The sequence below is a fragment of the Alligator sinensis genome, unplaced genomic scaffold, assembly GCF_000455745.1.
Source record: "Alligator sinensis unplaced genomic scaffold, ASM45574v1 scaffold1262_2, whole genome shotgun sequence".
Taxonomy (NCBI): domain Eukaryota; kingdom Metazoa; phylum Chordata; order Crocodylia; family Alligatoridae; genus Alligator; species Alligator sinensis.
Window position 1 is genome coordinate 40871 of NW_005843453.1, and position 24088 is coordinate 64958.

Sequence of the window (24088 nt, forward strand, 5' to 3'; positions counted from 1 at the left end):
AGAATGAGTATTGGTTATTTTCAAACTCCTAATTCTAATCTTCACTGCTACGAAAGGCCATGTGAACATGATTCTGATGTAAATCAGAAGTAATCCTATTAAAGTCAATAAAGTTAATGGGCAGAGTGGGAGGAGACTTGAGCTCACCGAGGTCATCCATCTCTACTTTGCTTCCTCTCTAATACCACCTATCAGAAACATTTGTAAAAGTAGGCAGTGGGAAAACATGAATATCAAATTTGAATTGTCTGTGCTTTATCTGACAGTGCATATGGACTGAATCCTTCTCTCAGTGAAGTGAGTAGGAGTTTTGCCTTTGATATCAATGAGAACAGAATCAGACCCTTTGTGGCGGCCGGTTGCTTTTCTTTGTCCTTAAACTGCACATTTACTTTTGCAACTCCAGCTCCTGCTCTCTATGGGTATGTACAGATGTGTGCTACACCCAGACTATGATCATGCAATTTACTTTAAGCTGCATGATTGTAGATTAGGAGCAGCATGTGCAGACATTTGCCTGTGCTGGGAGCTATGCCAGGAAGTCAATATTAAGTAACATGGAGTAGGAAAAACTGGGAGGGGCTAGAGGGGGCATTGACATGTTTGAGGGGGTTGGCAGAGCTAAAAGCGAGGTAATGAGGGGGTAGTTGGTGGGCTAAAAATGGTTCAGGTTGGGGGGAGAGGGGGCATACAAAGAGCATAGCCCTGAGACTAGAATGAGTGGCTAGGCTTTCCTAGGACTGTGCTCTGAATGTGTGAATACTAGCCCATTTCTGATCTAAATTAGTTCACCTCTTCAGGTGAACTAATTTAGATTGGACCCACAGTTTTTTACTGATTTAACCTTCCCACGTGTCTGCACATTCAGGGATTTAGGTCAATCTAAATGTAACATTTGCACGTACCCTCTATTGCCTATAGGGACTCTGCTTTGTTCTTCCTGTCCATCTCTTATAGTTCATTTATTTTTCTCCACACTAACTTTCCTGTGGTCTGCCTTACTTTCTTAGCAGTGCCGTGGTACTTCAGGAAGCCTGCCCTTCCTTACTCATCTTTATTAGATCTTGTTAAGTCGGGTAAATCTTCCAACAGCATGCGAATCAAAGACAACCAGTGCTCCTTTTAGCAATGGTCAATATGAAAAACAGAGGATCAGCCCCAGATTCTCAAAGGCAGTTAGGCTCCTAACATCCTTTGAATTCAGTAAGAGGTAGATCTTTGAGAATCTGAGCCCTAGGCTATCTGGTCCTTAGAGATATGTTGTGTTCTGCTATGGATAGCAGAAATGAACAGCAGACATTTTAAAAAATTCTAGCTACCTGACATATTTTTGCAGATAGTCGAAACTGAGATTTGAGGTGTTGGCAGCTATGGCAACAGCAACAACTGGATAATCATTGATAGAGTAGGAAATCAGAGAGGCTGTGGAGGTGAAGCCCACCATCTCAATGCAATTGGGGTACTACTGCATGCCTGTGCTAGTGGTCTCCTAGCCATTAACGCCCATAAAACCCTTTATTTTAATCTGATGGAACTACAGCTGCAGAATCACTCATACACTCTTGACATTTCAAGCCCCTCTATTCTTAATTAGGATAAATAATGCATCTCACTGCTGTTCTAGCATGGTAAATTTTGAGTATATTTGAATATCTGCTGAATCTAGCATGTAAGTTCCAAACATTTCCTCAATGAAAGTTTTAAGTACCTACCGGGAAAAAAGGCCTTCTTGGCAATGTATGCTTGTAATAATTTCATCTATTTATCCCACAGTTGTTTGAAATTAAACCATCAAAATGTTTTACCTTGGATGATGCTGCTGCTTGACTCTGCATATTTTTGAGCAGGCTTTGAAGCCACTTCATTACAATATGAAATGTCAATGTATGGACATGTCTGAGAGATACAAGTACCCTTCTTTTACTGGGTTTTTTTTCTGAGCAATTTCTGAGAAAGAATCTATATGCAGCTCAATAAATTACTGAATTGAGTTTTACTCAATTACTAAATTTTACTAAAATGACTAAATTTTGAGTTTTTGTGTACTCCACAAAAGTATTATTCATTCACATCATAACAAGTTATTCCATAGCATAGCAGTAAAAGCTGAAGCTGTGCCAATGAAATACACTGTAAATAAATAAATCAACCTAATAAATAATTAATATCCCTGCCTGGAGTTATCATCTCCCCCATTTGTTACTGTTTAATGTTATAAACAGCCTTGACATTTATTTTGGCTCAGAGGTAAACTTAGTCTTTTAGAATATGTTCCAAGTGGACGCTGAAAAAAATGATCCCAAAAGCTAAAGGTTCACTATTCATAGATTTATAGATTGTAAGGGCTGGAAGGGACCTCGTATGATTATCGAGTCCAACCTCCTGCCCTGGGCAGGAAAGACGACCTTAGCTAGGTGCTTGTCTAGTCTCCTTTTGAAGATCCCCAAGGTAGGGGAGAGAAACAAAATGCATTGGTTGATAAAGGAAAAAAAGGGAGTTACCAAACTACTCTGCTTAAGAGGAATGTTTAATATTTTGTTTTGATGACTAGGAATCTTTAGGTGGTCCATCAATCTGGGTAATTCAACACAATAGAGACTGTGTACATATTATCAGCATCTTTTTTTTTTCCTAACACAACATTCAACATCCACTTTTCCCTGCCTAATCAGCCCAGAAAATAAAGCAGCAGCTTTTCCAGGGATTCCTCCATCTCTTCAGGTGGGACTGTGATCCTAACACTCCATTCCTATCCCAAGAGGCTAGATAATAGAGAGGGTTAAAGACATTTGGCCATGGTTTGTGCCCTACTATTACTGTTTGAGAGTTTTTCCCTGAATTTTAATCTTAGCCTCCTTTGCTGTAGTTTAAACAAATTTCAAGTGTTTTAAGTGACTACTTTGTAAAAATGTGCAAACAAGATGACATAGAAAAGTACCTGCAGAAATGGGTAGGTAGGTGAACAAAAGTAGAATACTGAAGATTAGAGAACTATTGGGCATATTTACAACAAAAAGCAGCATAAGGAAACAGCAATAGGAATATCAAATACCTGCATTTTGCCACCAGGGAAAATAGTTTCTATACATTCTTTAAAGAAAATGGAGAGACTTGTACATTTTCAGCTGAAAGTAAACCAAAATCTGATATTGAAAGTCATGTAAGAAATAATCCTTGGGCCAGTCTGGAAGTCTGCATGGTGCTTTCAGCAGTTAGCTCGGGTCTAACAGTGTAAGACCCAACCTTAACAATACTAACTCACAAGGCTATTTTGTTTCTTTTGGTCACATAGAAGTTGGGCAGTCACCTGATTTGCTTAGGCACTCTTGTAAGCTACACTAGATGCCTGTCTACATCTTTAGCTTCCAAATGTTCTTTGTATTTCAGGTTGTCATTACAAAAATCAGACAGTCATGCAGTTGTGTGATAACTATTCATAAAAAGTATATTTACTTGGTTAAAGCAAGCAAATTTAAATCTGTATTTTTCTTGTGAGCAACTATGCAATGTCTGCATTTATGCTTACTATGCACAGTCACACAAGCAAACATAATTTGCTCTCTGTCTGAAATTTGTGTCTCAGATATGATATCCAAGGGAAGATGTTCATGACCAGTTCTCATCTTGTAAGCACTTTCTTGTAACCATCCACTTAATTAAACATGACAGGTTGCACTCCTAAGAGAAAATGTTCTGTGCAAAGTTAGAACAACTGGACAAACTATTTCCATTAGTTGCAAGTATATGCAATATGCAAGAAATATGCCCTGAAAGAAAACATTTCAAATTATGGCTTTGCCTTAAATACGGTGCTACGTGTAGGTGCAGGGGATAAGAGCCTTTGTATTTTAGGCAAAATTTGCTCTAATACCCAGTTTAATTGAGGGCAGAGGCAAACAAGACTATTCCTTGCTCAGAATAAAGACCTTTTTGCAATCTACTTCTAGATAAAATAGACAATAAAAAGATATTAACCTCGGCTTCAGTGTTGTGGGCAACATTTCCATTTTGTACTGGTCTTGAATCAGTTGGTGGTGTTATTGCAACTTCCACTTTTGCAGCATTTGGGAGTTCAATTTTTTCTGTTAGATCATCCATAAGCAGGGGTGGAGGGGCAGAGGAGAACAACAATATATAACAAATTAGTAACATTGCTTTTAGTCTATGTGAATTATCAAGTGCTACCAGTAACATTCATAAAAAAGATAAATTCTGGACTTAGTTACATTGATGCAATTACTCCAGAGAACAAACTTTCATACATGTAAATTAGAGTCAAATTTGGACTAATGAGGGGGTTGCCTAGATAAGGGATGAAGAAGCTGTTCCAATGTTACTTGTGTTTTTTAAAAGAGCTCTTTAAATTCTTAACTGTAACTTAGGACCTATTTGGTGCTCTTTACTCATGTCATACTCTTGCTGAGCTGTGGTAAATCTAACAGAATTGAGTCAAAACTGACACTAAACCATTCTTCATAAAGGATAATAAAATATAAGATTCTCTGCTGGCAGGTGGTGTGTGCGATAAACTCATGAAGATATGGAGAAACTTGACTTGCATATTTTTCCATCTGCAATTAGTAAAGCTGGAGTTCTGTTAGAGTTGCCATGGAACTCACAGGTGTTATGACTATAATATGATCTGAAATATTTGTGACTTGACATTTGGGGATGTCTATATGCAAAGGATAGGTGGTGAGGAGTTGTAAAAATGAAACCTCTGAGAACTACCAAATTAGATCTTGCACTGCTCTGCAATTCTACCATGACAAAAAGGCTGGGTCAGTGAGGTTTTTTTGCAAAAGCTAGTCTACAATTTTGTCCCTAGTTGATGCATTAAATAAGAGAGTCAGTTTAAAAATATGGAAGTTGGTGTTTAAAAATTAATTTTGTGCAAATTCCTGTCTTCAGAATTGTCACTTTTCTCATATGACATTCACATTCTTTTTACTTGCACCATGAATGGAAAAAGCAAAGGTACTAAACAATACCCAAGTTTTCCAATAGTCTTACAAATAAAGTCCTCATGAAAATGTCCTGCCAGGATAAATGGGAGATAGTAGGGAACAGGGGGCTCTGGCCCTATATTTATTCAGTTCAGTTCTTTTCACCATGATTCACCTGGGATTGTTCTAAACAAGAAGCATGACAAAAACTCTTATTCAAAAAGAGTAGTGGTCAGATGTCCTTGGATAATCAGATGACATGAGAAGGAGCAACAAACAATTACTTGAACAACATGCATTTTATAATATCTTGCCACAGAAAGAAGTAAATATAACTGTGTGACTTGCATTACTGCTGTGGTCATGTTCTTTCTGAATTAAAATCCAAGATTCACAAGTGCAGTGCAGAGCTCAGGATAGGTATGATTATTTCCCTGCTTTTAAGTCTTCCTTCTTCCCAGCAATATGATGCATTAACAAAACATTCTCAACTAATTGCTTGACTCTGTAGGCAAAGTGTATCTAAGTCTAGCACAAGGTCAGGGCAAGTGTTAACTGATAGCATGGATTCAGTTTTTATCAGATACATTTCATAGACTTTTTTTGTTGAACATTCAGTGGTAAGGCAGTGGCTAAAGGAGAGGTGACTGTAAGGATTTTTTCTTTAACAACTACACATGACTTCTGAGCTGAAAGACACATTCTTATCCTTTGTGAAATGCAGAGCAAACAACTTAGTGCAACAGCCATGTACAGGGCCAGAGGTGATGGAATTTTTCCAACCCATTGTCAGGATATAGACGAGCTATCAAACTATACCTCCTATTGTTGACTCCAGCTCATAGGAGCGACTGAACTCCACTATGCAATAGGGACACAAAATTGTGGCTACTGGATATGCAATGAGTGTGAACCTAGCGACTGTGACCCTGTTCTACCCCTGGGGTAGCCCAAATCTTTGCCCTACAAGAGAGATACCTCAAAGCAATTACTTGAAATATTCTACAGTTGATAAACCCATATCTGTACCTTTCTTCTGCAAGACAGAGCCTTTGCTCTTGAGACTTTGCATGCCAATGCAAGATATCCAGGTTTTGCTTCTGAGAGAATGAATCATTCACAGCAGCAATGTGTCTCTTTGAGGGCTTTTGAGTTTACATGGTAGATTTCAAGTATGTTAGTCTTTTTTATGGCAGCTGTTGAATTACATATGCCACATCATGCACACATCTTGCTCATGAATGTGAAAATTGTATGCAGTATTACAAACTACACAGCGTAGATCTCAGGGAGCATTTTGTACATTCAGAGTACTCACCCAAAGCATACGTCCCTGGTACTGCCATAAAGAAATACATAATCGTGATCAAAATGGTTTTTTCAATTGTTCCTGTCAAATTTCTGTGAAAACCCATGGATTTGCATGAACATAACTGAGAGCATAAATTGTCTTCCTATTCCCATTACTTTTAATTCTACATATTTCCATAATTAGTGTTTCAGCCTTGCACAATGGCTCCCTGGATGCTTTTTTTGGCTTTCTTTTCATACATAGGAGCTCCCATTCAATCTGATGGGGCAGAGTTTCAGGCAGAATCCTGTAGAGAGTCAGAATAGTCTTTAATAATTCATTATAGATGAATCAGAGAGGAAAATTTAGCCACAGAAAGAATATGGAGCTTTTATCTAGGGCTCATAACAAATTACTAGGCCTAAAATTAAAGTAGATACATTGTTGTATGGTTTCATACGACAGATAATCAGCCAGATTCTTCACTTGGTTATGCCAAGAGTTCCATCCTGAGCCCAGTGGCCCATCAAGCTAACATAATTAGGACATACTGGTAGCAAATTAAATGCTGAGCAGTTACTATGTATGCACAGTAAGGCACATGTAGACAGCTGGCAAGAAGCAAATTTGCTCCCGGTCAGCCAGGCAGCAGCGGGTGGGTGATTGCCCCCTGCCCATTGGAGCTCCCTGCTGCTGGAGCAGGCTCTGGTGGCAGAGTCTGGGTGGAGACAATGTCTCTATGTCCCAGCAGCAGGGAGCTCCCAGTCCCTGCTCCACGATCAGGAATCCCTGCCTAGCCGGGGCTCACTGCTAGCTACCACACTGGTAGATAGGGGCAGGGGGCTGAGACCTGCCCCTCCCCTGTAGCTCTTTCCAAGTCCCCTGCTCCCAGTCAGGGAGCTGAGGCCAGAAGCTCCCTGCTGTTGGGGCAGGGAGACATTTCCTCATGCTAGGTTCTGCCCCAGCACTAGGCAGCTCCCAGAGGCAGGGAGCAATCTCCCAGCTCCTGCCAAGAGACAGCTGTCTCCTGGCCCCATGCTCTCTGCCATCCCCTGGGCTAGCACCCAGAGGTAGTCTGGAGATCCCCCTGGCTGCTGCAGGGCGGGCAGAGCAGGATGGGAATGGCCATCTCTGGGCTGCCCCTGTTTGGAGCAAATCTGCTCCCAAATGTGTGCACATGTAGACACCTGCCCAGGATGTGTAGATGGCTCCACTGGGTTCTGTAACCAACAGCACAGAAGGAAATGGTTGGTATCATGGTCACTTGCTTTGACCCTCTAGCCTAAATGACCAGGTACCCTTTCATATCTGGGTCAGCTTGGAAGTAGCCTTTGGTGCAAGTCTGGAGCAAAGATCAAACTGGCATGTCTACATGAGACATTTACTGTGGAGCCAACTAATTAGTTCTGCATTAAACATCTCAGCATCTACATATGCCTATTAGGGCACAGGAGACTAATGAACTCTGCAGCAGGGTAGTACTTGTATATACAAGTAGCAGCAGCACACCTGTAGATGCTGCCCTGGCTGGCTGGGGCATGAGGGTGCTTCAGTGTGGGGGTTGCCTGCTGGCTAGTCCTACATTGAAGCATCCTTGTGCCCCAGCCAGGCCCTCTGCAGCACATTGAACCCCGTTGGAGTAGTCCTGGGCTGGCAGGCTGACCTCCCAAGCACCCTGCTCTGACCTGGCTCAATGTGCTGTGGTCTGGATGCACATGCAAAAATCCTGGGAGCTTCCTGGGAGCAATAAACTACAGAACAATAACCTCTAAAAAGTTTATTCATGCACTGTAATGGCACATTTGCAGATATGTCTCTCTTCTCATTTGCAGGTACTAACTGCTGTGGAAAACCAGGCTTCTATTATAAGTCCAAATATGGATTTGGGGTCTATTTTTAGGTTCCCAAGCTGATATATTTCCTCTTTTTCGGGTAAGTAAATGGTATATATACCCTTAGCCAATAAAAATAATTTGGAACTCCTATACTCACCATGATTAGCAGCCCCATTCCGTCTTTCACTGTCTTCTACCTGGCACTTCTTTTTGGCAATCTTATGAAGAATTGAGGCTCTCTCTCTGAATTTTCCTTAAAAAAAACACATTATCATTGTTGAAGTGCATCCATTCTGAGATTTTTTGTAGTAAATTTTGCCTCAGGACTCAAAACCAATAAGTTATTTCTATCCAACTGAATGAGCTAACATATTATTAATCATTAGCCGACTTTCCAGCATCTACAAATTGTGATTGCTTATGTACTTAAGAATTTAAAAGATGCCAGCTGGTGCTTTAGAAATCAAAGAAAATGAACTACTAAATTATTTTTTCTGGTAAAGCGTTCAATCAGGTTTTCATAAAAAGGTACCAGTGTAAACCATTCAACACAAATTATATAATAAATCTATTTTAAAGAAAAGGGTTATTTTGAGTCTGCTAGAGCAGTGCAATAACCAAAGAATTTCATGGGGTTCCATGAATAAGGAACACTGGAACTGGCATACTAAAGACAACATGTGGCCAATCTAGTCCAGTATTTTATTCTCAGTGCAGGACATGCCCAGAGACTTCAGAAAAAGGTGCAAGCATTTTCATTAATGAACAACTGCTGTATAAACTTCCTCATAGGGAAATTTTCTTTCCAACTTCTGTGTCCCCAACCTTTCACATGTCTCTGTGGTTGGTCCACAACCTGCAGTATTATGATTCCATCCTAATATCTGTGTTTGTGCTCTTTCTCTATGAAACTTTTTTCTAAAACCAGTCACATGGCATAAAGGCAAATTTTTCCATTCCCTGCCCAACCCAAACACCCACTGAAATCAGTTGGAATTAAGGGGGCACAAAGTCTGCAAGTTTTAAACCAAAAGTTATTGAATTAAAAAGCATTATTACTCAAAGGATGCATTATATTAATACACCATTAGTAACAACAGGAAGCACAGAGACGTTATGCATACAAAATCTTTGATTTAGATATCAGTGTTTCCAAAAGTAAATCAAAATTACATTAAAGACAGGCAGTGAATGAAATGGAAGAATGAATTATCAGCTAATAATAAACAAATATCCCCCTTCCCACCAAAATGTCAATGTTTTAGAAAGCAGAATATCACAGTGGAATGACAGCATGCTAATACAGAAAGGGGCAAGTAGCTATCATTTAGGGAAAAACAGAATGAATCTGTCAGTCACAATATAAGGTAAATGATAATAAAGAGACCTTATTACAAGCTCTGAATACTACCCTTTCAGCTCTACATATGTTACTAACAAAATATCACACTGTAAAATAATATCTGACCATCTAGAAAAACAGCAGAAAATACCACAAGCAATTTTCTTATCCATTACAAAAATAGTTAATATGGAAGTATTGGAAATTCTTTGCTGTATCATGGATATGGTGAAATAAAATAGCCAAAAGACCAGAGGAATACTGAAAACCAAGATGCCAACCCTCACTTCAGTGCACAGGATCAATGTGAAAAAATAAAGTTCAAACACACAGAAGATAACAAGACAAAGTGCAGAAACAGAGAAAGGAAATATCTGAAGTCTGAGTTGACGTGAAAAGAGAAAGGAAAAGGGAGAAAACCAACCAGAATGGTCTTGCCAATTATTTTATACTGAAATCCTGAAAATGTTAAGTCCATTTCCATTGAAAATATTTTAAAGTGTTTCTAGAGAAATGTGATGTAATTTTGCATGTCCTGACTGACCTGATAGAAAATGTGATGCATTTCCATAAACTAGGGAGGATTTGTGTTTGCATGCATGCAAATACACAAGGTTACATACGTGCATGGTGGGGAGTGGCACAGTGTGCAAGTTTAGTCTGCAAACACTTTTTGAGGAGCCAGCTTGTCATGTCCCATGTGTATTGATGAACTTTTGGGAGCAAGGGAAAATGAAAGAAGGAGGATTTTTTTTATAATCTCAAATTGTATTTTGTATGTAATGTTATTCATCAGTTTCTTTGCTGAAATTTCAGCCTGTATTCTAAAATTATTTCCCTTTTGGCATTTATACTTGTAGGTGTGGGTCGGCTGTATGTCCCCTCTCTTCCCCAGGACTCGCCTGTCACGATTAAGATAGTAAAAAGATTTAGATGTTAATCCCTGAGGGGAGAGGGTGAGAAACACCAGACCACCTGGGTGTTAGTTTCACCATGTTTCACCTATCTTTATTAAAGTGGATACAATGTAGCGGACTACACAATTGCCTCATTAAGATGGAAGCAGCTGTATCACCGCTTAGTTGATTGCAGCTTCCCTGCTGCTCTGTGCCCGATTGCGGCTGTCTCTCTGCTGCTCCCACTGAGAGCTGGTTGTCTCTGGGGATCCTTCTTTGGGGTCTGGTTCCCCAGCCTTCCCAGGGTCTTGCCAGCCACCCGTCAGCTCCTGTGCCCTGAGTGAACTTTCCCTGTAGCTCCCTTCCCAATCACGGCTGTCTCTCCGCCGCTTCGTTTGAGAGCCGGTTGTTTCTTGGAGCTCGGTCTCCAAGGGCCGCATTCCCAACCTCCCTGGGATCCTGCCAGATGACTGCTGGCCACTGCCACCTGGGGTAAGTATCCCCCGTCTCACCGGTCTGATGTCCGACTTGCTTGCCTTGCTCACAGCATCCTTCTTGCTCCATTAGCTTTGCAGCAACTACTCTGCTTCACTCCAGTGCCCTGAGGGCAACCGCTTGATTTCTAGCCCGAGCCCCTGTTACACACCTCCCCCATTTTGTTCAAAGAAACTTAAAGTTGCTGAGTCTTCGCAATCCTCGGCATGGTCGGTCGGACCCTTCGCCCTTTCACCGGTATCTGTTGTGTCTTCAGTGCGTGACAGGAAGTCAATATTCCTGCTCTTCTTTCCCGCCCAGTGCTTCACTGTAAAATAAAAGGATTGTGTAGCGAGAGACCATCTCGTTAACCTAGTGTTATCTAGCTTGGCTGTTCATAGCCAGCGTAGGGGTGCATGGTCTGTGATTAGTATGAACTTCTGGCCTACTAAGTAATAATGAAAGAGTTCCACCCCCCCACCAGATAGCCAGGCATTCCCTCTCAGTTGTGGAATATTGGGTTTCTGTGGGTGTCAGTTTTTTGCTAGCAAAGGCTATTCGTCTCTCTTCTGCCCCTCCTTCTTGAAAGAGGATAGTTCCTAATGCAGTGCCGGAGGCATCCATTTGTTAAAAAAAAAAGCATCTTTTCAAAATTTGGGGTATAAAGCACTGGGTGCTGGCATAGGGTTGCCTTAACTTGTTTGAAGGCTAGGATGGCCCGTGGGTTCCACTGGATCCAGTTCCTCCATCCTCTGGTCATCTCTATCAAGGGCGCCACCTTCTCTGAAAAATCCTTGATAAAGCACCTGTTGTAGTTGGCAAAACCAAGAAAAGACCGTAGCTGTCTGAGTGTTTGAGGCAAGGGGCGTCGTTGTATGGCTGCCACTTTATTAGCTATGGGCTTTATTTTTCCCTGTCCAACCATGAGCCCAAGGTACCGGGTCTCTCTCTTTCCCAATGCGCACTTCCAGTGATTCACAGTCAGCTCAGCCTGTCAGAGTTCATTGAGGATCTCCCATAGGTGGTGGCAGTGTGTTTCCCAGTCACCAGAGAAAACAATGATGTTGGCAATATATACGGCCGCATATTCTTGATGGGGTGCCAACAGTTGGTCCATCAGGCGCTGGAATGAAGCTGCCACCTCATGGTGCTCAAATGGCATCCTCCTGAATTGGAATAAGCCCCATGGGGTTCCAAAGGCAGTTTTTTCCTTTTCGGTCAGTGCCATCGGGATCTGCCAATAGCCCTTTGTGAGATCCAAGGTCAAGATGTATTTGGCTTGGACTACCTTTTCCAACATATCCTCTACCTGGGGCATTGGAAAGGTATCGAACGTTGCTATTTTGTTTACCTTGTAAGAATTGATGCACAACCTAATAGAGCCATCTGCCTTCAGGACCATCACCACCAGGCTTCTCCAGGGGCTCCTAGATTCCTCAATGATGCCCAACTTCTTCATCACATCAACCTCCTGCTTGACTGCGGGCCACAGGTGCTGAGGTAGCTTCATCCAATGATTGTGTACGATCTGTCTGGGTGGGGTCTGGATGTGATGTACTACTCCCTGGGGTTCCCCCAGGATCTCACAGAACACATCACAATATTCGGTTATTAAGGTCCCCAAATCTTTTGCTGTTCGAAGTCTAGTCAGTTATCTACCTCAGGTCTTGGTGGGGCCTCCTCCAACCTCCAAGTTTCCCTATCCCCTTCTAGTTCTTCACATTCAACTGGATCCTGTGTCATCCACCACTCCCTTTGATGCCACTTGTTCAATAAGTTAACGTGATAGATTTGTTTTCTCCTGGTGGGCTCCATCCGAAGGACCTCGTACTTGACGGGCCCTGTACGCTTAGTTACTTGAAACAGACCCTGCCATTGACCTAATAACTTGTGTAGACTATCAGGTAATAGCACTAGCACCCAATTTCCTGCCTTCAGCTCTCTTTCTGCGGTATGCATGTCATAGTGCTGTTTCTGTCTCTCTTGCCTCTGTCCCAGATTCTGTTGAGCTATCATCATGGCCTTCTTTAATCTGTCCCAAATGTCAGTCACAGCCTGTGGTGGTGTTGTCCCCACAGGCCCGGTTTCCCACCATTCGTGGATCATATCCAGGAGTCCCCTTGGGTCACGACCAAAAACCAACTCAAATGGGGCATAGCCGGTGGATGCTTGGGGGACTTCCCTGATTGAGAACAGAAGGGGGGGATCATCACATCCCACTCCCAAGGGTCACCCCATATGCATGTCCATATCATCCCTTTTAGTGTCCGATTGAAGTGCTCCACCAGTCCTTCCCTCTGGGGATGACAGATGGAGGTTCTGAGTTGTTTGATTTTCAGTGTGTTGCATATCCCCCTCAGGATTTTGGACATGAAGTTTTTGCCTCAGTCAGTGAAAATTTCCCAAGGGATTCTGACCCTTGTGATCCATCTCATGAGAGTACTAGCTATCATGGGGGCAGTCACTGAGCATAGGGGCAAAGCTTCAGGAAACTGTGTGGCATAATCAATGATTACCAAGATGAATTGGCGGCCTGTCCAGCTGTGGAGGAAAGGTCCTGCCACATCCATGGCAATCCTATGAAATGGTTGGCCTGGCAACAGCAGCGGTATCAGCAGGGCCTTGGCCAGTCGTAGCCCCTCTGTTCTTCGACACTTGGGACATTCAGTACAAAAATTGCTCCATCATTGTGTACAGGCCTGGCCAGAAGACCCATCGCTTCCATCTTGTCCTTCCCCAGGTGTCCTCCCATTGGAAGAGTATGGGCTAGCCGAAGCAAGTCACCCCGATATTTCCGTGGGACTAGGATCTGTTGTTTTTTGTACCCCTCTTCTTTGTCCTCCACTCGGTACAGGATGCCCGTTCTTACCTCAGAGTGGAGACTCAACTTCGCCTTCTCAGGGTCTACCACCACTCCCTCTCATCTAACCAGCCGGGTCTGCCAAATATTCCGGAACAATGGTTCTTGTTCCTGTTCTTCCCAGAAGTATCCACCGCCAATAATCTGCTCCAGGTCTAGGTCACCCCCTTCTTCCTGTTCGGGGGTTCTGAAGCATACCGCCTCTGGATCACTCTGCCATTCCCCCCGCTGCTTCTTAGTACCTGGGAGACTACTTTCTTCAAGTGTGGTTAATCAACTCCCAGGGGCATCGGGCGGGGGAGGGTCTCTGTTAACCCCACCGCTATCTCTTCTGTGCAGCTTGTCACAGACAGCCGGAGCCATTTCTTTCATAAGTGTACGAGGCCCCATGGATGCAGACTATATTCACAGGTGACTCTGGGCTTCCTAGCTGTGTGGGTAGTAGGTCTGCCCTTATCATGGACTGGGGGCAGCTGGTGTCGACAACTGCAGGAATGATGGTGTCTCCCACTCAAACCTTGACTACTGGCTTATTCTGACATCTGGGCCTCTTGTGTCACCCAAAACTACAGTCCATTTTCTCTTCATGAGGACTCTCTACCGTCACCTCAGCTTGGGGTCTGTGCGGACAAAAACTAGACACATGTCCCTTTTCTCTGCACCTATAGCAGATTATGTCCTTGGCATCCCAGCCCCTGGGTTCTCAGCCTGAGAGTCAGGTCCCCTCTCCTCTTCTTCTCAGAGCCTTCTGAGCATTGCATCATCCCAGTCCCTCCTGAACACTCCTTCTTTGGACCCTCTCCTTCAACTTCAGCAGTGACGTAGTCCTCAGCTAGGTGCAAGGCTTCTTCCACCATCTTTGGCTGATGCTGCCTGATCCAGCATTGAGTGCTGCCTCCTAGATCAGTCAGGGACTGTTCTAGTATGATGTGGTTCACTATCACCCTTATGGACCTGGTCTCCTGCTCTCAGAGTTTGTGCAAGCAGGCATGGGCATAGTCCCCCCATCCCTTTCCGGGCCCAGAACTTCTGCCGATATGTCTATGGGGATATCTCAAGGTGGTAGAGTATGGCCTCCTTCACCTTCCCGTAGTCTCTGGCCTCTGTTTGTGTGAGAGTCCAGTAGGCTGCTTGTGCAGGGCCAATGAAAAGGGGACCTATGTGCATCACCCAGCTGCTCGGGTCCTACTTACAAGTGGTGGCTGTTCTCTCAAAAGCTTCTAGATAGGCCTCCATGTCATCCTAGGGTGTCATCCTAGGGAACCAGGAGCCTTCTCCATCTCTCTCCAGGGACACTTGTTGGGCTTCAATCTTCTTGCTTAGATTGTGCTGCCGAGAGAACAGTCTGATTCTGGCCTCTGCTTCTTGTGTCCGTACTTGGACTATCTCTTCCAATTGTGCCTGCTGGCCCTGTAGCAGCCGTAGAGTAATATTATGGGCCTGTTGCCAGTCTGCTGAGGTCTGAATGTCCATGGACTCCATGGTTTTCTGGTGCTCCCTGTGCAGCTTCAGTTTCCTAGCCAATGCACCACTTTGTAGGTGTTGGTTGGCTATATGTCCCCTCTCTTCCCCAGGACTCACCTGCCACAATTAAGAAGATGATAGAAAGATTTAGATTTTAATCCCTGAGAGGAGAGGGTGAGAAACACCAGACTATCCAGGGGTTAGTTTCACCAAGTGCCTATTTTTATTCAAGTGGATACAATGTAGCCGACCACACTAATTGCCTCATTAATGTGAAAGCATCTGTATCACCACTTAGTTGATTGCAGCTCCCCTGCTGCTCTGTTCCCGGTTGCGGCTGTCTCTCTGCTGCTCCCACTGAGAGCTGGTTGTCTCTGGGGATCCTTCTCTGTGGTCTGGTTCCCCAGCCTTCCTGGGATCTTGCTAGCCACCCATCAGCTCCTGTGCCCTGAGTGAACTTTCCCTGTAGCTCCCTTCCCGATCATGGCTGTCTCTCCTCCGCTTCGTTCGAGAGCTGGTTGTCTCCTGGAGCTCGGTCTCCAAGGGCCGCGTTCTCAACTTCCCTGGGATCTTGTTAGCTGACTGCCGACCACCATCCCCTGGGGTAAGCATCCCCAGTCTCACCGGTCTGATGTCCAACCTGCTTGCCTTGCCCTGCCTGCGGCGTCCTTCTTGCTCCGTCTGCTCCACAGCAACCGCTCTCCTTCACTCCAGTGCCCTGAGGGCAACTGCTTGATTTCTAGCCCTGCCTTTTATGTGTGGCAGTGGCCATGATTACCCTAATCCTCACCCAGTGTGCCAAGCCCCCCGCTGCTGTGTCTTAGTTCTCTTAATCACCCGTGGCCAGTGTTTCTTTAGTAACAGGGGTTCTGCTCAAGCCCCTGTTACAATACTCTTTTATAATATTTCCTTCAGCAAGAATCATATAAAATGGTATTGAAAAAAACCCACAGGGCGACTTACTTCATGGGCTTATCTACACAACAAAGCTGAATGGGTTTAACTTTAACCAGTTTAATTTTAACCGATGCAGATCTGTGTGGAATTCTCATTTCCACTTGAGTGGCTTAGAGTGATTTAGTTGAGTTTCAATGGGTTAGGAAAAAGTTTAAGTTAAATAATAAAAAAAGAAATTACTTTTAAATTGGAATAAAGCTGTCCACAGCAAGATTTCTATTGGTTTCACGACATCATTGTAAAAAATGCATTGGGTTAAGTTGGTGCAATCTTTTCAAGACAAGACCCACCTCTCTTCCTTAATACTAGGGTTTTTCTCTATAATTCATTTTCTCATTTAGTTTTAAATACCCTAAGAGGCTGCATCTATTACTTCCTTTCAGAGTTTATTCCACAGTTAGGACTGACTATCAAGGAACTGATGCTTGACATTAAATAAAATTGTTATCGTCCTTTTTTTTCTCCAAGTAATACTACTACTCTGCATCCTGGGACTTCTCAAAGGGTACACGGAGACATACCCTAGGGTTAGGGTGATCTAAGTGCTGAACAGTGCATACATTTAGGGAGTTTAGACTGGGCAAAAAGTGGTTGGCCTGATCTAACTTAGTTCACCTAAGGAGGTGCATTACATAGTTTAGGTTAACCTGTGCCCGATCTAACTGAACTTGTGTGCACGTCCAGTGTGTGTGTCTGAGTGCACGCTTGTATACAGGTTTTCTGTGTGGACCTCTAGTGAACAGAAGATAAGACTTAGTGAAAAATATCACTCCTGTAAAAAAAATTATTCCAACATTTCTTTCAAAATCATGTAGAAAGTAGCTATATGCATTTTCAAGCTGTAATTAAACTAAAAGCTGAAGAACAAAAATAGATACAGTTTTCATTACTTCATTTAGTGTAGGCCAGTGACACTCAACTTTTAACAGATAAGAGAGTCACAAATTCACAAAGTGTGGTGCCCTTTTTGGCATTCCTTGATAATGCAAAACTTTCAGTGACTTCTGCAAGCTGCCAAGATAATTAAACTTTATGTAGTGTCAAATTCTGCAAAAAAATCAGTGGAACCTATGAACCTTCCCTATTTCTTAGGAAGCCCTCTAGTTCAGGCCCCCAATATCCAAATGTGTGTGGGACAAAATATACTATAAAGAAATATTCTCTCTTTTTATACCCCGCATCCATCCATGTGACTTTTCTGTCTGTATGGTTATGTTCCAGGTTGTGCATCCTTAAAAAAGAAAGTTTTCCTCTAAGTAAACATACCATTATTTTCATGATATCATCATTATGATACATCAGATACTGTATTCTTACCATGGAAAAAATGCATTATAGGATTTGCAGAGCCACAGTCATCTTATTGGGGCGCTGCATATTTGGAATAAACTCTTTGCAGAACAACATATAAAGTTGACTCAGTGTAGTGCTGTGGTCAAGTGGCTGACTGGCCTACTAAAGCATGCAAAGCAGCTCATTTTGAGTAAGAGTTTGCACAGGAATGCAAAGCCTCTGAAGAATTATGTAGTACAGTTCTCATAAAAAAGAACAATCAAAATAAGCATTCTGTTGCTGATTTCTTTCTGTCTAGTTAGTATAATTCTAGGGCTGAATTGGATTTAGAGAGAGATTAGCAAAATAGGTCATACATAATTTGAGCTAAGGTGCCGCAGCTAATAAATTTGAGTTTAACAGAAATGTCTGATGACAAAAATATCAATTTTAAGGAATGTCAACTGTTTTTTTTTTTTAAATAAATCACTATTGCACCTTGTTTTTACCTTTCAACAAATGTCTGATGAAATGCATATAGCTATATTTATACACTACTGAAGGAGTCACAAGTCAAGGAATGACAAAGTTAAGGTGGACCATCCAATCTCAACTCTGTCCACTTGGGCTATGGTAGGATCTAATTATTGTCAGAAATGTCTTAGCATTTTCTCTTTCAGTCATATGACTGAAACTTTTGATCACTCCTCAGGCAAAGAAGATGGATCCTACCCCTCATAAAGCGAATGGCAAAATGTCATTGATTTTAGTGGAGATATGATTTCATCTATAGTGCCTTGACATACAGCAAGTTCCTAATCACAAATCACCTCTTTTGGAACTATGGGATCTCTAGTACACCAGCTGAACACAAACTATGGGCAACTATTCTTGCATGCTGCACAAAGTCTTTTTTCATATACTGTACTAAGTTAATCATAGGCCTCTGACACATTTAAGATGCAATTAACAGACTCCTTAAATAGTAACATGGCCACACGTTAAAGTCAATTTAAGTCGCGATAATACAGTTAATGAACGAAAAAGGTATTCCACATATAAGGTACAACAACTTGTGGCTCATTTGTATTATGCCTTAAATTGAATGTGTAGCTGGTTGGAGCTGGCCCATGATAGAGCCCAGCACTCAGCTGAGTGCCAGGATCCAGAATAGGGCAACCCGAGGGCCTAGGATGCAGCTGTCCCAGCAGTCCAATCCCAGGGTCCCCATGTTCTGAGACCTTTAAAACCCCATGTGCCACTCAGCTGGGTGACACACAGGGTTTTAACTCTACCCCAGCTCATATGGACCCAGGGATCAGGCTGCTGCAGCCTAATCCCTGGGGTCCCCATGCCCAGGACCTGTAAAAACCCCAGCTGGGGTTTTGACAGTCAGCTGGTTGTCAGATGAGGCTGGGGACCTGATTGCAGCCAGTTTCAGATCTGAGTGCAGTTCCTCCCTCCAAATGACAATCAGCTGGATTTTAACTTGCTGGTTCATTTCAGATCATGATCCCAGGTTCCCTCTGCACTGACAAGATCCCAGTATGGATCTAATTCCTGATCCCAAAATTGCGCATCCTGCTATGCATATGGGCGTGTCAGGGGGTGCAATTGTTGGGATGGTGGTGTAGATCCCTTGGCACCTTAAACTGAACATCTGTCAGAGGCCATAAAGATAAACAGTTCTACAGACCTTACATGGCAGTGATGTCATGATCACATCCTGGAATTCTAGAAAGCTTGGAATGTAGTTATGATACCTATTACTGGCCAAAGAGGGGAAGATGAATGTTAAAGTCAGTACACCACTTGCCTATCTGATATATTGGTTCACAGATATTCTAAGCACTTCTACAAGACCCTTCCAAAGGTTCACTGTAGATATGATTAAACTTTCATTAACTATCAAAGGCAACACATCTATGTATTTGCTGCTGGAGTCGTCTTATAATCAGGATTATCTTCTATTTGGATACATACAGTATTCTCATGAAAAATGATTAGTTATGAATTGCTATGTCTGATTTAATGCATATATATATTCCATTTGGATGTTTCAAAAATATAATCCTGAGTTGCCATGCTTTTTGTCATCCTGATTCAATTTATTTATATCTATCTATCTTGAATATATATATTCAATTCAATGCAATATATATATATATATATAAATTGAATCAGGATGACAAAAAACATGGCAATTGAGGATTATATTTTTGAAACATTCCAAATAGAATCCTTTAATCTTAATCAGTTTTTAGCATATTTTATGCCGTGTTTATTTTTGAAGTTATATAAAAGTGATGGTGACAAATAATGTTGTAAAACTAAAATGTATCATAGAGTCTCATCAGTGGTGATGTTCCAAAAAGGGGGAAAGAAAAAACCTTATTTCTTCCTTACTTTCACCATTAGGATAAAATGTCCAGTATAGCCTCAGATGAATATATCCATGTTCCTTAAAAGTACGTGAAGCTTTGTAATAGAAATTGCAATATACCAAATCATGAAGAGTGATACTTTTTTTCTAATAATAACATTACATATAGCATTTATATCTATCTGGTAATAATATACAGTAGTTAGCTACTTTATACATAACATATTTATAGGAATAATTTCTACCCACATATTGAGACATACATTTTATTGCAATACTTTATAAAATCAGAAATATATTAATGCACAAATTATAGCAGTTTCTTCAGATTGCATATTTAATATTGTAGGATTAAAATGATAGACCCAAATCCCCAGCCCCTATGTTGAGAAATGAAGTAAATAACTTTCCTGAAATAAATATTTGACATGAGAATTTCTGTAATGGCCATATCTGAGTGCTAGGTTAATGACCCATTTTTAGAATACAACAAAGTATTTAAACAAATTAGCCACCATGTTATGTCAATCAAAAGCTCATTTCAATCATAGTGTTTTATAATAGCTCCACCTTAGTTAACAAGTCAATCCCACACAAGATAAATCCAGTTAGATGTTTGTTCTGACACCTCACTGAGTTGGCACCTCTAATAGAAAGGAATTTACTATATTTAGGTTTGTCAAAACTGAGGAAAGAAATCTGCCTAGGAAACATGTTAACTAATACATCTGAAGTAAGAGGATTTTAAATACAGCTCTGCATGTTGTGTAGGGAGGCTGAGCCACACTTAAAAATGTATTCAGTGGTCATGGTTAGGTGGAGACTGCTATCAGGTAACTCATTTTCAAATACAAGGTATTTTTCTTATCTAGATAAACAGGTTGGAATATTTCTGGAAGCAGATTTAAATTTGTCCCTCAATGGAACTTAGACGCTTCAGTAACTATCTCCAAGGTGCCCAACACCAACTGGAATTCTTAGCCCTGAGTTAGATGTCTAGGCTACCAAAATACTGGATGGTGAGAATTAGGTGCCTAAAAAAGCAAACTTCAAAAACCAGCTGATGGGGTGTTGGCTAAACTAGCAGGATTATACAGTAGAGGAAAAGTGCAGATTACAGACAGCTCACTAGCCATGAATATCTCTCTGGCTTGATTTGTGCCTCCTTGGTTATAGGATCATAGGAAAGTAGGGCTGGAAGGGGCCTCACAAGGTCATCTAATCTAGCTCCCTGCTCAAGACAGGATCATCCCTGACTAAACCATCCCAGCCAAGTGTCTGTCTAACCTGCTTCTGAAAGTTTCTAAGCATGGAGATGACAAAACTTCTCCAGGTAGCTGTTCCAGTGCCTAACCACTTTTATAGTTAGAAAACTCCTCCTAATCTCCATCCTAAATTTTCCTTGCTGCACTTTGATACCACTAATCTTAGTCCTATCCCCTAAGACCACAGAGAAAAACCCATCTCCTTCTCTATAATCATCCTTCAGGTATTCAAAGACTGTTATCAAATCCTCCCTCAGCCTTCTCTTCTACAGGCTATATAACCCTAGTTCTCTCAGCCTTTCCTCATAAGTAGGGGTTTATGAAACTTGAGGAGGTGGCTGGCCAATTTCATGGGCAGATCCTGGGGCCAGCCACCATTTCGTGGGCTGATTGTGGCAGAGGCCCCCCATGCCTTTGATTGGTTTTAGGGCCCCTGCAGTCCCACCTCTCCCCAGATTGGCAGATGGCCCGAAACTGCATCTTAATTACCTTGATTAATCCCAGGGAAGACATTAATCCACGTTATTAAGCATGGATTAATGGCTTCCCCAGTCTTAATCAGGGTAATTAAGCCATGGTTTCAGGCCATCCCTAAGCAGGGAGACTACAGGCAGCTGCAAAGGGTCCATGGAGCCCTGGCTTAGCTTGTTACTGGCAGCAGGTGCAGAACAGACCCAGCCTCTTCCTTGCTGTCCACCCCAAGGCATGTGTGCACCCGCCACTGGCAATGAGTTGGACTGGGGCTCTGTAGACCCTGTGCAGCTGCTTGCAGCCTCCCCGGCACCTGCTGCAAGCAACCTGGGCTCTGTGGCCAGCAGCAGGGGCCTGCCCAGATTCTGGGCCCAGACTGGCTGTGGCAGGTAGCCATGAGGCTGCAAGTGGCTTCACTGGAGTTTATGGAGTCCTGGCGCAGCTCATTGCCCGCAGTGGGAGCACACATGCAATGAGCTGGACTGGGGCTCCATAGATGCCAGTGCAATTGTTTGCAGCCTCCCCACCACCTGCTGTGAGCAGCCCTTTCCCCTGTCCAATGCTCCAATATTGAAGGGCTTCCCACCCTTTTCTCTGCCGACCAAAATTGCAGAGTCTGCCATTGTTCATAGAAAATGCTTGATTTCATATTTTCTATGAAAAAGAAGCAATCAAGATTTCAGTAGGTTCCTATTCGTAAGTCCAGGTCCTTACTCATATGTCTTGCCTCCAAAGCCCATAATAATTTTTGCTGCCCTGCGCTGGACTCTTTCCAAACTGCCCACATCTTTTGTGGGGCTTGAAACTGGACACAGTACTCCAAGTGAAGCCTCATCAGTGCTGAATAGAGAGGAAGAACCACTTCTCTCGATTTGCAAATGACACTCCTGTTAATACAACCCAATATACTGCTGGCTTTTTTTGCAACCAGAGGACACTGTTGGCTCATAATCAGCTTATAGTCCACCACAGCCCCCAGCCCCTTCTCTGTCATTTCATTTCTCTGCCATGCTGCAACCAAACCAGTCATTCTCTTGTGAGGTCTTTTCCAGCCCTGCTTTCTTATGTATTTGTGCATGCGTTTATTTTGTCTCAAATCAGATAAAACTCCACCCTTTGTACTTGTCCTTGTTGAATCTCATACGGTTGATTATGAGTTTTTACAGTCCATCAAGGTCATTCTGGATCTAGAACATTCACCTGAGACTGAGAGACCTGGTTTCAAACCCCTCTTCTACCTGAGTTAGAACTGGGTTTTAAAACCTCATCTCAGGCAATGTCATTACTGTACAGTCAATCTTGCTTACTTTTTCTCTTGACCAAGAAGCATGCTTATATCAAGTAGAAAAGCTGCAACAAGAATGACTGAAACAGAGAGATAACCCAAGTGCTGACTAGCTGGTAGGTTGATGGTTATGTCAAGCCCCTGTTGCAGAGGGACACCAATCTGGATAGCAATGTAGGTGGGGAAACATCTATTTTGAGAATCCTGTTTTAGGGCCTCTGGTCTTCCAACTATGGGATGGTATCAGTAATGAAGTAGCTTGAAGCATGTCCACTGGAAAAAAGTTTAGGGTTCCAGAGAATAAGTGCTGCAGAGTTAATTAGAATTTGGGTAACATTTTTGAGAAAGTTAGAAGCACCTAAATGATTGAGTTCGGTTCCTAAAGAGCTCAGTGTGCTGCGGGTCACATGTTCAAATGGCATACCTGGGAGCAATAAACTTTAGTGTTTATTGCTTCACATTAATTGCATGTGTAAATGTGCCCTAAATGTATCAGTTTTAATTTTTTTCTCAACTTAATCCATCTAGCAGGTCCTCCTCTGTAGTTGCCCCCCTTGTAGTTTCTTCCTCTCCAAAGTGCCGTTTTAACTAGTTAGGTTATCTTGCTACCCCAATAGTTTCAGTAGCTTCTCCTGAAGCTAGATCTGCTCTACCCTTTCACCTCATGATGACAACTCAGTAGGTGTGCTTAAAACTTTCCCCACAACCCTTAAGAATGATTTTTTAATTTAACAAATGTTTTTACATAAAGCATCTACTTTCATAAAAAAGTCATTTTTCATCAGAAAACTTTTTTTTCCATTTGAAGCAGTTTGTTTTTCTGTGATGAGCTATCCTTTTCTTCTGAAAAAAAAAACTGTTTTAGAAAAAAAATCTTCATTTTGGTGTAAATTGTCTGTAGGGGAAAACAGGATGTCTCTTGGAAGAGGGGGCAGGTAAGCACCCCAGTCACCCCAAATGCATCTGTAGCAGAGCAGGGTAAAGACATGGAAGCAAAACTTATATACCGACAGTTAGGGAGGTCTCATGGTGACTTGACAATTTCAGCTCTGAAAATACCAAAGCAATTGTAGTGTCTACTTGATGTCAATAGGTGGCAGCCAAAAGTAGAGAATTAGATAGTTTGCTGCTGGGCTGGGAGTGTTCCACCAGAAATTTTATTCATTTACTTGCACTAATAGAATAGTTATCTACTTACTATGAGCAATGGCAGGAAAAATTAATCCATTAAACAGTGTGAATACATAAAGACATTACATCAGTAGCCTCCAGTTCTTACTGTACAGTATCCACTTTCACTAAGGCAGAGTGGCCACACTTTTCTTTTTGGCTCACTTTTACTGATTA

General features: G+C 42.3%; 1 protein-coding gene across 1 annotated transcript in view; it reads right to left on the minus strand.

Annotated features, from left to right (window-relative positions):
* Nucleotides 1-24088, minus strand: part of LOC102385256 (sodium/potassium/calcium exchanger 2) — an 83284-nt gene that overhangs the window by 38629 nt on the left and 20567 nt on the right. Inside the window, exons 4-5 of the mRNA XM_006038753.2 lie at nt 8230-8325; nt 3976-4082 (exon numbers count right to left, since the gene is read on the minus strand). Coding sequence (XP_006038815.2) covers nt 3976-4082; nt 8230-8325 — 203 coding nt within the window. The remainder of the gene's footprint in view (nt 1-3975; nt 4083-8229; nt 8326-24088) is intronic.